Source organism: Camelus ferus, chromosome 3 (genome assembly GCF_009834535.1).
Source record: "Camelus ferus isolate YT-003-E chromosome 3, BCGSAC_Cfer_1.0, whole genome shotgun sequence".
Lineage (NCBI taxonomy): Eukaryota > Metazoa > Chordata > Mammalia > Artiodactyla > Camelidae > Camelus > Camelus ferus.
In genome coordinates, this window is record NC_045698.1 from 79,111,718 (window position 1) to 79,128,681 (window position 16,964).

At 34.5% G+C, this 16,964-nt stretch overlaps 1 protein-coding gene across 1 annotated transcript in view; it reads right to left on the reverse strand.

Moving 5' to 3' along the window:
* Positions 1-16,964, reverse strand: part of PGGT1B (protein geranylgeranyltransferase type I subunit beta) — a 46,519-nt gene that overhangs the window by 18,674 nt on the left and 10,881 nt on the right. The window contains exons 3-6 of the mRNA XM_006193296.3: positions 11,057-11,124; positions 7,183-7,334; positions 5,652-5,784; positions 147-192 (exon numbers count right to left, since the gene is read on the reverse strand). Of these exons, the coding sequence (XP_006193358.1) occupies positions 147-192; positions 5,652-5,784; positions 7,183-7,334; positions 11,057-11,124 (399 nt within the window). The remainder of the gene's footprint in view (positions 1-146; positions 193-5,651; positions 5,785-7,182; positions 7,335-11,056; positions 11,125-16,964) is intronic.

The window sequence follows — 16,964 nt, forward strand, 5'->3', positions numbered from 1 at the left end:
GTGTCAAAAGAGAGACGTAGGAAAGAAGATAATCAGGGTGTACCAAGGGTTGAGATAAACTTCTAGGTCCTACATGTTGAAGATACCGTGATGTTATTTAAAGGAACAAAAGAAACTACGTGTCCATTTATTTTAAGGTGCCTTACCATGAGACTCAAGTCCAGCTCCTTGCGCCAAGCCATTGTCATAGGACTGAAAAAGAAAAGCATGTTCAGTTTAAAAGGAAAATAATAATAAATAAATAAGTTGTCATTATGCTAATTTTCTGTCTCTTGATCTAATTTTATTTCTCCTTTGTATCTTTCAGATATGCACTCCTTCCTACAATGAAGTAGATCTAGGCATTTTCTTTTTTCTTTTCTTTCTTGTTTTTTTTTTTTTAAGGCATTTTCAAGTACCTGATTTTGTATTCACTAAGCCAAATCAGTAAATGCATACACTAGGCACATTCTGAGAACGGATTGTTCAAAGGTGGCACCTACATATTTAATTTCTACATAATAAAAAGCCCCAACCCTTATTCCTCTCCCACTTGTAAGAATGTATGAGTTTAAGGAAAATGTAATTTTATACTCATATAACATTATAAACACAAAACAAATTATTCTGAGGCTTTTGGGCAGCCGAGGATAATGGTGCCTGCCTAAATTCGAATCTCCCTACATATCCCACAAAATCAAAACAGGGTAAGAACAACACAACTATACAAAACTGAAACCTCAGCAACGAAGCTAAAAGACATGCGCAAGCTTCAAACTACCTGTCTATAGAAAAAGAAACAGCAAATCCCAGCAAGCTGTCTCTCACACTCCTGACACACTTCTGCAGAGAACAAGGGCAATCTATGAAAAATCGTGAGCAAGAGAGAGGAGGGAACTAAAAATCGTGAGGAAGAGGGAGGAAGGGAGCTAATGGCAGGTCTAACATTATCTAAAATCACTGGCTCAAAGAGAAAGTCCACCCTAAGTGTGAAATACAGGCAATCCTTGCTCTGCACAGTTCCAATATACACAAATTCCAGGTACCATGGCTTAAATAACACAATATGGTTAGAATTTCATTAATAACAGTATATTAACTGTGAGCAATCGCATTGAGTATAAACTCGCTGCTAGCTCCTCAGTGCACAAATCACTACATAAATAAATAGCTGTGTTTCATGATCAGTGACTAATCACGTAACCTTTTTCAACTGGTCACTGCACATGTCACTTAGTTCATACACAGACAGCAAGGTATGTGGTTGTACTGTCTCTGTCTCTTAGTGATCAACCCATGTGATGTGTCACGCAAAGGCATAACCAAAAAAAGGAGACTGGCCACCAAAGACATAAGTGCAATGAAGAAATGAAAAGCAGTAACAATGAAAGTGAAACTGAGATCAAACAGTAATAGAAGAGATAGCTATCATGACAGTGCTGGCTGTTTGAGACTAGACATGGATTCAGAAAAATTAAGTGAAGATGAAATATCTAGATGAATGAGGTTGTGATGAAAAGGATGAAGATGTTCTAGAGAAGTGATGCTGGCAAAAACTTCACATAAAAGGAACTCTCATAGACACTTCACAACAATGAAAATGCAAAGGACAAAATATTGGAAGCTGATACAAACTTAAAAAGGAGTATGATCATTTACCAAGACAGAAAGATGCTTGCTCCATATCATAAGTTATATAATGAGAAGGTAAAGAGCACTATTCAAACAACTCTTCATACATTTTTTACAAAGAAAACATTTTAACTTTCAATACTGCTAATGTTTTAAATTCAGTGTACTAATAAACAAATATTGGTTTTACCATTAAAAAATTTCTATACATTTATAATTGACAGTAAAAGAATTTTTAATGTTTTGGCAAAAAACTATAAAAATCACAATTGTAATTCTTCCCATTGGTCATGATTAAGATCACTTTGCATCATTTCAGCCTGCATGATCATCATTTCAATTAGCGATACCATGCAAAGCGAGGACTGCCTGTACTGAAGGACTTCTGTAACACAGCACTGACTACAGGGAAGAGACTTAAGAGAATGTGTAAGTCAAGGGCACAGCATTCAGAAGGCATAACTCTGATCAAGACATTTATAAAGGAAGGGAGAAGGGCCCTATGGAGATCAGATGACAAAGGAAAATTCAAAAGAGCAAAATTTAAAGACCCAGGAAACAAAAAAAGATCAGAGCTCTCTCCTACCAGGAAATCACACAACTCACAACATTTCCCCCATCACTAAACAAACAAACAAAAAGAGACTCATTAAAGAGAATGATACTGTATTTCTCTGTATTGAAAAGAGGGTACTCTTAAACTAGGAATTCTTGTAAGAAAAAAAAAATCCCTAAATGAGTAAACAGAAAAAGACAAATCTATACAAAATACCTCTGAGATGAAAAAACAGCAACCAGAATGCAAACATTTCAGTATACGAAAATCTGCCGCCACCTCTAAAAAATGGTGATAAAGCAGAGGAAAACTGCAATACAGCACCCCAAACTCAATTACATATCCTCAAGTAAGCATTTGGTGATATGAAAAGAAAATTTAAGATCAGAAAATGAAAAGGACAAGCAGTAGGAAGAAATAAAGAGTTAAATGATTTCAAATAAAGACAATAAGGGACATTTAAGAAAGACTGAAAATAGCCAAAAGAATAAAAATGAGACAAAGAAGTAAAGAGTGTCAAAGAGAAAGTGGCTGAAATGAAAGATAAGCAAAAAAAGAACACACACAAAATTGGAATACCTAAAGGAAAAGGCAAACTAATGGACTGTAGGTAGAGATCAGCAAACTGGGGACTGCAGGCCAAATCTGGCCTGTGGCTGTGCTTTGGATAGTCTTAGAGTTAAGAAAATGCTCAATCTCACTCCTAATAAAATAAATGCAAATTAAAAACATGCTGAGATATCATTTTTCACTCACTAGATTGGTAAAAATAAAAGTAGTGTGACAGCACGTTCTATTGGTGAGACTGTGTGGACACAGGCACTTTCATACGCTCGTGGGAATATAAACTGGTCCACACTTTTTGGAGAGAAAATGGGCAATATCCCATAAATTTATGTATACATTTACCTTTTGATCAAGCGATTCCACTGTTAGGAACTTATTCTGAAGATATATTTCCAACAATATATAAGCACATATGCAGAAGGTTATTAATTTCAACAGTTTGTATTTAGAAAATATTTACCCTATACATAGAACAGTTGAAAAAACTATGCCCTGTGCACACTATGGAGTACTATGAAACTTAAAAAAAAAAAAAGAATGAGGAAAATCTCTATGACCTGATACAGAATGGTTTTCAAGCTATGTTGTTAAGTGAAAAAAGCAAACTGAAAAAAGTACTCTTTTGGGCAAGAAAGGAGTAGAAATAAAAATACACATATCTATTCATCAAAAAGAAGTACAGAAAGGACCAAACAAAAACTAATGAGGATGCTTACCTACAGAGTGAATGGGAACGAGGTGGTAAACATGGAAGTTAGGAAAAGAGGTGGAGACAGAAGGAACAGGAAACCCCTGCGAGTTACACATCTCTGAATGTAACTTTTTGTACAGTTATAACTTTCAGAACAAAGTTAATATTTCACATATTAAGTAAATAAAATCAACAAAGTTGGGGAGGGATTCTAAAATAGAATCTAAACAGAAACAAATAAAGAACTTTATTTCAAATAAATAATATAAAAATAGTAAAGGTGGGGTGGGGGCAATGGTGGAGGGAATAAAAGAAGTAATTGTTTGTTAAATCATTTTGACTACATATCCTCAGGCTCTAAACAAAAAGAACCAATGCATTCTGGATCACAGGAGCCAGGTCTGTCACTGTCAGAGAAGGGAGTCACAAATGGAAAGAGGAAGGTTAAAATGAACCCTGTGGTGCTGAATTAAAATTTGAGGTATTGGTATGAACTCATGGCTTTTGATAGACAGATACAGATAGAGATATGTGTAAGTGTGTAAGGTGGATGTCTGTGTATACATACATACATACATTTCCTAGCTCTGCTGCTGAGAGAAGGGCTGGAAGCAACGATATTCCAGTACCAATGAGTACATCTTGTGCCCAAATCCTACTTTCTAAACACCACCCTTCAATAAGAAAGCATCAGAACTCCTTGAAGAAATGACTGATTTCAGATCTGAGGTTGGGAAGGTAAAATACGAACCTTGACTATTCAGAAAGCAAGGAGGTGCTCAAAGAATGTAGGGGACATATAAAAGGGCACAAGAGCTTGCATGAGGGGGTTCTTGCTGGCTGAATCTGGGACAGCATCAAAATAAATAATGATAATAACAGATAATAACCCATTGAATAAAACAGGAATCTAGAGTCCATGTTTAAATAAAATAAATAAATACATAAAGGTGAGGGATACCTTTTTCTAACAGTAGAATTTTAACTGATAATTATAAAAGGAATGATAGAGCTGTAGAATCATTAACTCATACTAACACTAGTGGATAAAAGTTTGATGAGGGACAGGATATTTACAAAGTCTCCAGATATTTCAACACAAGATACTGAATAATTACAAAGAGAAAAATGCTAACTTTACAGAGAAAAATCTGGCATACACCGACTTAACCAAGAGATCAAAGTTAACATCACCAATAATAGGGCAAATCAACATGTTGTACCTCCAAATACAATGCACTGAGAAGAATATGGTATTATTTTTGTAGTACTCATGTCAAAATGCGTATCACCCACCTTGGAATATAGCATAAATCTCCTCCTCCTGACCTTTTAAAATGGAGATACTGGGGTCTGAACCTAGGATCTTGTGCACGCTAAGCATATGCTCTAACACTGGGCTGTACCCTCCCCCCTCCTTTCCTCTTAAAATTCTTTTAAAGGTTTGTTTTTTCTGCCTCCACAGGCTTTTAAAAATTTGTGCTACTGTAGATCCTACAAAACCTAATTCACATTCACAATTCAATTAAAAATAATTCCATTTCTCTAAGAACCTACATTTACATTTTCATTTTGAAACACTCACTAGTAAAAGTTGAATTAACAGCCTAAAATATTTTAATCTAAAAAATAAAAATTTCATATTTATGAAGTAAAATAAAACTGGGAGGCAGTACTTCCATTTCTCCAGTTTTATATGAGACTAACAAGCAGGGCAAAGGATATTTCTGATTAAAACTAAACTAAGCTTTCCCTACTATTGTCAATAAAAAGACTAAATTGTATTGTGTGAAAGAATAACATTTCTACTTGATATTCTCCTTAAAATAAACTTTAGATTTAAAACACAGACACACACACACACAAAGTATTAAGAAACCAAAAGTGACCCAAAAATCTACCGATTTCCCACTGACCCCTACTAGGACAGGCTATCAACATTTATCCTTGAGTTTTACTATTTTTTGCTTCTAAGGCTGATCAATCTCTTTCTCATAAAGACATTGTTTCTTTGGATACAATCAGATTACATTTAAAATTTAACAGCTAAAGGGTCAATACCCTCGAAGATTTTTTTTATGGCTATTCCAACACACAAGGTACCCAGAAAGCAATCTTATTACCCTTACTTCAAAATTCTTGCTGGAAGAGACGAGGCATGCCACAGCCCTCATATGTGAGCAATAATAACCTGAAACAAAGAGTCAATTTATCAACATAACTCACCATACTTCTTCTAATATAGCTGATGGCTTTTTTCATATCCATGCCGGACCAGTTGTTGAGCATATAGCAAATACAGGAAGCACAGTATACAAATCGCATGTCATTTTCACTGCCTTCAGGTACTGCACAAAAACTGAAAGTAGTAACAATAAGGATTTACTATTAACACTGTACTATAATTTATTTTTTGCAGGGGGTTGGTTAGAAACACCTACTTCATGTCTTTACTCACAGAAAAATCTATCACTAAATATGGATTTAAAAACCACATACTATATGATTCCACAAAGAATAGGACTATTAACTTGAATTATATAAAATTATCTCTAAATCATTACTCTATCCCAAAGTTCTGATTTCTGGGTAGCTTTACACACTACCACAGTTACCCTTTCCCAGAAGCTACCTAGAGTAAGTTTATTTGCTCTCAGCCATGGAAAGCTGTGGCACATTGGCTTGAGAATCAGTGGCTGAAAGAGTAGCAGGTAAAACCTGGAAACTATTGGGTAGTAAGAAATTCTCAAGCTCAAGTTTCACTTATATGAAATTTCTTCTTAATGTACATATACAGATAACCATTACTTAATAGATCATATGGTTTTAATTTTCACCTATGTAATTAGTTTTAGAGAAGTTATATAATAGCCTGTGTTTCATATCTACTCTTTTATTTATAAACAAAGATAAGATAGCAGTAACCAAAGACCATAATGAAATATTGAGAAATTAGTCACATGTACTGGCTTAGGTAAATACAGTAACAAAAACAGCTTTACAGTATTTCCAATTAATGTCAATTTATCTTGTATGTTTCCATTAATTCTCCCCTCATCGAGAGCAGTATTTTTAAAATCCTAACGGGAAAATAGAGACAAAAGTAGACGGAGTACAGATATTAACAACACAGCAGGATTTGTTTGCAAAGTCTTTTTGTTAGACAGCATCACTATTGCTTTATCACTTCCTAGACTTAAAAAATGTTTACCTTAAAACTCTAAGATTCTTTTTTTTTAAGACATACCATTCAAACCATCATACATTAATGAACTCACTAACTTCATTTTGTATTCTTTAAAAATGTCATGGAAACTACCTACACTAGTTATAATATAATATTCAATGTTCATCTCTTTCTCCTCTATCATTATGTCTTAAGGCGTTAACAGTTTAGACTAAATGTATGTCTGCTTCAAAATACCCATTTTTAACTCAGAAGGTAAATTAAAGTAGATTCTAATCTTGAAATTATTCAACCATTTATTTATGGATATACTGTCTCCTTTTAAAAAAAAAGAAATGACAATAGAAAGAATGAAGTTCTGCTACTGTGATTATTTTTATTTGCATTCATATAAGAAATCTTTAATTGACTAGGCACTTAAAGCATATGTATATAGTGAACTTTAGGTGGTGCTAGTAAGACTTTATGATAAACTCTACAGTTCTAGTATACTATATCCATTTTTAGTTCCAAAAGATTTTTCTTAAAAAAAAAAAAGAAAAAAGACAAGTAACACAGAATGACCCATACCTTCCATCTTCTAGCTGAAGGGCTCTCAAGCCTGCTAAGCAAGCTTCTTTATTTACTCGGCTTAGGTCGTCTCCAAGAATAACTAGGCATGAAAGGCCAGTGTAGGTCATTGCTATGTGGCCACTATCATAAGGATGAGCGGTTCCAGGATTCTAAATTCAAAATTAGTATGTTAATTAGAAAACTGAAATAAAATCTGATTTCATTATGTAATTTGACACAAGGTTTCAGTAAACAGTAAAATTAAATGTTGGTTATACTGACTTCTACAGACACCGGACAGAGAAAAACAAAATGCAATTTTATGCATGTCTCAACGTAAGTATGACAGCATATTTTCCAGGCTACATAATTTTAAAATTTATCCTTAAGCTTTATGGAAAGCAGATCTGATATTCAAATAAATCACATTATTTCAACTTCATATTTAACTAACCATATCGCTTATAATTTAAGTCTTATAAAGTTAGAAAAGCATGTAGAAAATAAAATTCTTTTATGTTATACGCAAATTAAACACCACAGTGGTAATCACCATTTAAAAATACTACAAAACAATAGCTGAAAAACCTTATTCTGTTCTCATATACAGTTTAATTTGCATCTCTAATAATACTAACACTTAGAATAGCAAATAACAAAAAAACACAAAGAAATCAAGATACTAATATTGAAAAATTCTCTAGAAATAAAATAATCCAACTTTTAAAATTTAAAGCCCAAATGAGTATTGATTGCAAAAACTGTTTTTTGAAGAAACTTTTACAAACTAGTAATTGCCCAGGTAGAGCTGGGAAGTCAAACTAGGAAATTCATACTACCACAATATATATTAGATTTTAGTTTTATTGATTTAACTGTTTCAAAAAACTATAAGCAGTTAAGTTTTATAAAACGTCTGACTCCAGTTGGCAGTGACATGGATAAAATCTGAATTAAAAACTTATTATGCCAAGTAACTTTACATTCCACAACACACAAAGCATTTACAGTTTTACAATTATTTTTCAATAGTCAGCCAATCATATTAATTAGTTATTTTACTAAAAAACATGATTTCATTAAAAAACATCAAATTTCACACTGTACTAATTTATTTCTCACTTTAAGAAAGTTTAAATTTTGATAGAATAAGAGTGTATTTTAAATTCATCTTTCTCATAGGCTTTCCTTCTGTTTTAGTTTGGGCTCATCCATAATTGCCTCAAATACTAGAACTGCTCATAATACTAGAAAGTTAAAATGAAGCTTGTACTAGGGTTTTGGTTAAAACAGACTCCTTTGCCTCTACAATAAAAGTTAACCTTTACAACTACTGAAAGGTATGGCTCCGCTACTCATTGGCTTGCTTCACTTTCCTCATCCTGGAAAATGGAGATGTTAGTACCCATCTCACAGGGCTACTGTGTGGATTAAGTGCAGCTACTGTCTATGGAGACGCTAGTTCCCTTACTGATGCTGCAAGTGCAAGGCAGGTATCAAAAGGGCCACTACTTCTTTGGAGTCATGAACAAGGGGCTTGGAACCACCAGTGGCTTAATCAGAATACTTTCCCGCTCACTGACCTTCTGTGGTTCTTCACAGAACAAGTTTGCAAGGTGTCCAATATCCTCTATAATCTGAACTCACCCCACCTATCCAGTCTTACTATACAACGCATTCCTTATACGGTCTCACAAATAGGAGAAGCAAATTTTCATCTTGGTATCTGTTTCATCCTAAGTTCCTCCTTAGAACTCAAGCTCTTACACTCCTGGATATTCTATTCCACATTTATAACTTCCTTCTTAGAACTTCTGTAACATTTCAGTTTTTGGTACTTAAACGAAATATCTGCTATGGTAAAAGCACTATGGGGAATCTGAACATAAATCAAATGTAGACTTTAACCTTGAGGGTAGAAGAGAGGTCTACTTGAATAATTACAATACAAAGTAGAAGGTAGTGTCATGATGGATACACAATAATAAATACATGAATTTAAATAAAGGATTCTTTTTCTCAGCAGAAGAGGAGCTTGGTTAGAAACAGATGGAAAGGAGGCTTTATAAGCAGAAGAAAAAGTAAAAGCAAAGCAGAGAAGGAGAATTCCAGGCTATGTAGAATGTGTTAAGGACAGTACATAATTTAATAGAGAATATGGGATTTGCTGAAGGAAAACACTAAGAAAAGTGGGTTGAGAGGATCCATTAGTGTTTCTCAAAAAGTGTTCTATGGCCACTGAAGATCCTGGCATTCTTTCAGGGAGGTAAATGGCCCACAGGTGGTTTCAGAAGAAAAATTGGTGATACTATTTTATTTATGCATTGTACTGGAAAAATCCTATGTGCCTCCTCAGATTCTCTTGGCTTCATCTGTCTCCCGACTCTCAGCCATCACCCTTAGAGACAACTCCCTGTGGGCTGATATGATTCCACCTGTCGTCTCTAGCTCTTTCTACCACTCAAGATTTAGATGAATGCAATACAGCACGGAGTGGGAACTAGCTTCCCCAGAAAATAAAAAGGTCTAGATCAATTAAAGGCCAAAAATGGGTTTCAGGAAAGTCCGTGAATGAAATGCAAAAATTTGTTTCTTCTTAAATTTTATTCTTGTTATTTCAAAAATGCCTTGGGAGAGGGGTGGGGTAGGAGGAAAGCAGGCTGTCTCTTGAAAGTAACATTATCAAAGAACTGTTTTACTCCAACAAGTGTAGGTATACACCTGTATAGGGTATGGTGCTGTATGACTGTCATCATTATCAATGTCATGCCTTTCGGATATCCTGCCTATTAAGACTAAATGGAGAGCTATCTCTATTCAGGACTGGCTTAAGTTGGAAAGTATTATATAAATGGGAAAAAAAGGACACATTTTATGCATTCTTTGTTTTTAGATTCCCTGCTAAAAGCAACGGGCACGCATGATTGGAGACACCTTGGCAAAGTCATTCAACCTTGACACAGGCAAGCTGGTCTACAGTTTAAGGCAGAGGAAGAAAGTTGAAGCAGTGTCTCTATCAAATCATGTCACCTTCTCCAAAATCACTGCTATTTATTCCAAAATTTTGAAGCAGAGTTTGGGAAAACTGGCATCACACCATTTACCTTCAGCTTGGACCTGGATGTAAATCTTGATGTACACAGTACAGCCAGATACTGGCTTGTAAGCATTATATAAGCAGACTGACCCCATCAAGGAAAAAGTTAATCTTCTGTCAGGTCTCTTTCCACAAAATGATGCCAATTTCTCTGTTTTTTTACTGTAGAGAAGTATTTTGTGTACGGATGAAACACCTAAAAAAAGTTTATTTGGAGTCTGCTTCTTTGAAGAAGAAAAAAGCTTCTCACTTTGTTAGGACTCACTGATTTCTACACCTGCATGTGCTCGTACCAAAGCCTCTGCCTATAACCCTGAAGACAGTCTGTCTATCGTCACAAAGGTCATAATTCATCACCACTTAGGTCCCCAACCACTACCTAGGCAAGAGCTTTTTCTTTCATTCCTAAGAAATGTGAGCCAAATGTAAAATCCTTCTCTAACACCTGGAAGAGTTCACTGGTTTCTTAGAGAACAAATATCAAACACTTGAGTTCTTTATTTCCATTTTCTCCAGGAAATCATCAATAATTTTTTATAAACATACATGACAGTAAGACAGAGATAATTTTTCTAACAACAGGAATTTCTCTGTGTTTATATACTGTGCCTTCTTTCAGGAAGTAAGGTGGGTATAGCTTTCCCTTAAAGAGTTCCAGCTCATAATACACATTATTAGACAGCATTTACCTACACTGAAACTTGGAAGCTTGGTTCTTGCCCTATACTTTCTTAGTTTTCTTTCTCACTAAAATCTCTCCCCCACCCTCTTCCTCCTAGTCCAAACAGAACTAACCTTTGATGGATTGAATGGAATACCCAGGTAGGAAGAGCCTCGGAAACCACAGCGGTTTAGATTTGATCCTAGAAAATAAAAACATGTACTTATTTAAAATGTACCTTTATTTTTGTACAGATTCTAAAGCAGTTCAATTATACAATCTTTCAGAGAGTATTTTGGTACCAAAGCTTTGTCACTGTCTCCATTTTAATGCTAATGTTGAATGCTTACTAGGTGCTTCATGAGAACTTCTTCATTTAATTTCCGAGTAAGTCCAAATCAAAATAATGATTTCCTACCACGTACCTTTAAGTCTACCTCACTGCATACAAAATGCTTTCATACTTTTCCTAAATGAGCATTTTTCATGTAATCAACATACTCAGTCCCTCATTCTACAGAACAGAAAGCAGAAGAAGCCCAGATGCGAAGTGACATGTTCAAGCTAATGGCTGGTTAGCAACACAAAAGAATCTAGAATCCTAATGTCCCATCCTGTGTCTTTTTACTTTAACTCACTGTTTCTTTACAGGGTAGCAAGCTAAAGGTATAACTGCTCTATAGTCACAGAAAATATATGTACCTTGTATTTTAGTATTAGACAGACCTTCATCTGAGTCCAATAACACACTTTGCTTTGAAGTACAAAAGAACACTTTAAGTTAGCACTTCGCCTCCTGCTTATTCAAAGTATATTTACTCGTGTGTTTTTCTACCTAAAAATTTTCAATTTTTCAAGTTATCAATGGACTAAAATTGGGAACTTAAGAAAGAAAATAGTTACTACATGCATGAAAAGGGAACCCTTGTGCATTATTTGATGGGAATGAAAACTGGTAGCCGTTATGGAAAACACTATGGAAGTTTCTCAAAAAATTAAAAATAGAACTACCATATGATCCCGTAATTTTACTTTTGGGTATATATCCAAAGAAAATGACATCATTATCTCAAAGAGATATATGTACTCCCATGTTCACTGCAGCATTATTCACAATAGCCAAGACAAGAAAACAACCTAAGTGTCCAACAATGGATGAATGGATAGAGAAAATGTGAGATATATATATATGATATATATATATATATATATATATATCTCATATATATATATATCATATACATATATGATATATATATATAATGTCATATATATGTCACACACATATACATACACATAGACACAAGGGAATATCAGTCAGCCATCAAAAAGGAGGTCCTGTCTTTCATAACAATGTGGATGAGCCCTGAGCATTATACTATGTGAAATAAGCCAAAGACATATAGTCTAAGTTCTTACTTATAAGTGCAATCTAAAAAAGCTGAACTCATAGAAATAGAGAGTAGAATAGTGGTTATCTGGCCTGGCACAGAGCAGGGTGGGAAGATGCTGGCCAAACGGTACAAACTTTTAACTATAGGATGAGTAAGTTCTGGGGATCTAATATATGTACAGCATGGGGAATATAGTTAACAATATTGTATTGTATACTTAGAAGTTGTTAAGGCAGTAGACCTTAAATGTTATCCCCCCCCCCTTACATACACACACACAAAGAGGAAATTATGTGAGGAGAATGCGAGTTTTAACTATTCTTATTGTGGTAAGCAGTTTACAATATATACGTGTATCAAATAACCATGCTGTACACCTTAAACTTACATATGCTACATGTCAATAATATCTCAAAAAAGCTGGAAAAAAATTTAAAAATATAAATGAAGAAAGTTATACCCACAGTAAGAAAATAATTATGGTTTTGAGAACTATTATAAAATCAGCATGATAGATACAGAAGGTAGGAATGTCGTACCAACAGACCGTACATGCTATTAAAAAAATCAAGTTGCTTTAAAAATAGGCTCCGATGTGAGGAGCTAACTTCCTATTTCTTATGACTGGTCCCTGACTAATAACTGGTATTCACTCTTATTTTTCTCCAAATAGGTACTGTATGCTACTCAGCTTTATATCCCCTGAAATACTTAGAGTAGCAGCCTATATATTAATTCTATGAGTAATTTAGGAAACTTTACTCCTAAATTTAAAACTCTCCACCAAGCATCTTCACCCTATTAACCGAAAAAAAATTTTTTTAAAAGAATACTATCTAATAGTGATAATGATTTTGATGAACATGGTTCTCTTACCTTTGCTCAATACTCTTAAATTGGTAAGTTATTTATTAAGACTTGCCAATGTATAATGAGTTATGAAAAGGCTCACACTCTTTGACTTGGTAATGATGCACCTGAAAATCTACTCCAGGACCTTCAAGTATGAGATGGTCATATGCACAAAAACACTCGCTATAGTATTATGAAAATAAAAATTGTGAAGTGACACTAAAGTCCACCAGGTTACATATAATACACTATAGCTATTCAAAGGAACATGATATTGCTATTAAAAGTAGTCAATAGGGAAAACTATGTAGTAATATACAGAAATGTATTTGATCAAGTTAGGCGAAAAAGTAGGATACAAAATATATGTGCACTATGTTTATAATCAAGCAAAGTGTGCTTATCGTCAAAGCCTGGAAAGGAATAAATAAAATAATATTGTGTGCGATGACACAAATAAAGGTGACTTTTGTTCTCGGAATTAGTCATCGTTGTCATCACAAATTACCACAAACTTAGTGAGTTAAAATAATACCCCATTTATTATCTCACAGTTCTGTAAGGTCAGAAGACTAAGGCAGGTCTCACTAGGCTCAAATTAAAGTGTTGGTAGGGCAACATTCCTTACTGGAGGCCTGGGGAACAATCTGCCTCCAAGTTCATTCAGGTTGTCTGGCAGAATCAGGTTCCTTGTAGTTGGGGACTAAGGTCTCCATTCCTTTGCTAGTTCTTGGCTGGGGGAACCCCTTAGCACTTAAGGTCGCGCTTGCCGTTTTTTGCATCTGGGCCCTTGTATCTCAGAATCAGCAATGGTGCTCATATCCTTCTCATGCTTAGACTATCTCTGGCTTCCCCTTCTGCAGCACCTCTCTTTTGCCCTTTTACACTGCATTTCTGACTAACTCTTCTGCCTTCTTCTCTATTACGATTACACTAGGTCTGTATATATAACACCCATACGTAATCTCCACATTTTAAGGCCAGCTAATTAGTATCTTAACTTCATCTGCAAAATATGTAGTAACTAGATTAGTTTTTGATTGAATAACCAGGTAACAGGAACTCTGGTGGGGGTAGGGGGGACATCTTTAAAATTCTGCCTAATACCCCCTTCCATATTCCAAACTGGATGTAATATTGTACTTGTAAAATCTAAAAATACATTATTCCTTCCTTACCAAGCCATGGATGCCTTTATCCTTTTATAGTTGCTTGTTTTAATCTCTCTTTAATTGGGGGAGGGGTAATGTCAAGTAATATTTTCCTAGGTTCTCTATTCCATCTGATGCCTAAAATGTTTTCCTATTGTGACTTAAATTTTTGAAATCAGTTTCTTTTTTCCTTAGGATTGCCTTTTTATAGCTTTTTATAGCCTTTCAAGCTACTGACTTGCTGATGGTTCTCTATGAAAATCAAATCCTGTTTCTACTTTTGATGGAAGAAAGCTCTGATTCCATGTTTTAGGTCTGAGTTTATACTTCCCTTAGGAAGCTTTTCTGGAGCCTCTACTAAGTTAGAGAATTCTGCCAGGTGTTTTATACAGAAGCTGATATGTAGTAAGGGTTTGATAGATATGTTTCTGAACGAAATTATTTCCTTAGAAATAAATGAATGAATGATATTTCTATTTGCTCATTTCTATGTTTTTATATTACTTAAACTACTAACTTTTCTGAAAAGTAGCAAGAATACTGATGCTTAAAAATCCCATAAAAGGTTAGGAAACTGCCACATGGACACTTGGAATCAAACTCAAGATTCTATTCTTACTAGCACTGGGTTCCACAGACAGGTAACAACCTCTCTGAGCTGGTTTCCTCCGTTTTTGAACTAGGAACAATAATATATTGCAAGCAATGTCTAGCAGCGTTCTTGTAAAGATTAAAGGTCATGTTTAGATTGTGTTCACCACAGTGACTATGGCTTAAATAAACAGTAATCATTTAAAATCGTTTTATCAAAAGTGAAATAGGAGGAAATAAACAGCTTCTGTTACAATTTATCAATGAAAGTTTCTTTAAAATAAAAAAAAATGCCTTTCCTTCCCTTTTCAAAAAGGAGTACATATTGTCATCTTAAAAAATTCACGAGGTAATTCTTTCTGGTTTCTGTCAAGATCTGTCTGCTATTGTGTGCATTCCTTTATGATTCTGATAAGCTTACTTATTCATGATAATTATTAAAGTATAAACATGCAATTTATTCCAAATTTACAACTGGATGCGTATACAGGGTAAAGTTTAAACTTCTTTGGCAGTTATTAAATAGCACCATCTAGTGTTCCTATTCAGTAGTAACAAGGCAAACAAAGTGTGGTCTGACTGACCAAAAGAATCAAGTATAGTGGGGAAAAATATAGATGGTTTTGTGTCTTAATCCTGGCCCACATCAAAACCCTCAGAGTAGGGCTTGAACAATCAAATATTAGAAAGAAAAACAATCCCTGTCTGATCGAGAACCACTGATTCAGTGAATGCATCCATAAAGTCAAATTAGTTTATCTTGTTATATAGTAGTTTAGACACCTGTATCTCATAAAAACTCAGGTTACATAAAAAATGAAACACGGCAGATAGAAAGAAAAGGAGAAGCAGCAAAAATGGGAATATGTACACGAATGTAATATATATACACGTGAGTATGTAGAGTGATGTGTTACTAGAGAATATAATGTGTTTAGCTATCAACTATAAGGAAAACAATCCCTTTACCTGCATGCCTGCACCTGAAAGACAACTGTTAAGCTATAAAGCTGACTCCTGCCTGATGACTGGGTCATATCTCACTTTACAACTTACGATTTTACTATTAAACTCATAATAAACACCATCTACATGTCAAGCATCATAAAGACAGTGCATTTAGATATTTCTAAAAAACATAGAAAATCGTTATAAGCCAATAGAATGTAAAACTTCAATGAGAGTTTAAAAAGATTTTTATTAGCAGTTAACTTTTACTTTTCATAGGAAGAAAGGTATGTATTTCCCCTCTTTTGAGAGAAAATTTTATTGTGAAAGATAAAAATACATTAAAAATTGTACTGCTTCTAATAAATGTTCTCCTAGGGCAAATTTCTACCCAGGCAATAGAAATAAAAGCAAAAATAAACAAATGGGACCTAATGAAACTTATAAGCTTTTGCACAGCAAAGGAAACCATAAATAAAACAACCACCTATGGAAAAGAAGAAAATATTTGCAAATGATGCGACTGACAAAGGCTTAATTTCCAGAATATATGAACAGCTCATACAACTTAATAAGAAAAAAGAAAAACAACCCAATCCAAAAATGGGCAGAAGACCTAAACAAGCAATTCTCCAATGAAGACAAATACAAATGGTCAATAGGCATATGAAAAATGTTCAGTATCGCTAATTATCAGAGAAATGCAAACCAAAACCAAATCTCACACCAGTCAGAATGGCCATCATTCAAAGTCCACAAACAATAAATGTTGGAGAGGGTGTGGAGAAAAGGAAACCCTCCTACACTGTTGGTAGGAACGTAGTCTGGTGCAGCCATTATGGAAAACAGTATGGAGATTCCTAAAAAAAATTAAAAATAGACTTATCATGTGATCCAGCAATCCCAATCCTGGGCTTATATCTGGAGGGAACTCTAATGTGAAAAGATACATGCACCCCAATGTTCATAGCAACACTATAAACAATAGGCAAGACACAGAAGCAACCTAAATGTCCACCAACAGATGACTGGATAAAGAAGCTGTGGTATATTTATACAATGGGATACTACTCAGCCATAAAAAATAATAAAATAATGATGCCACT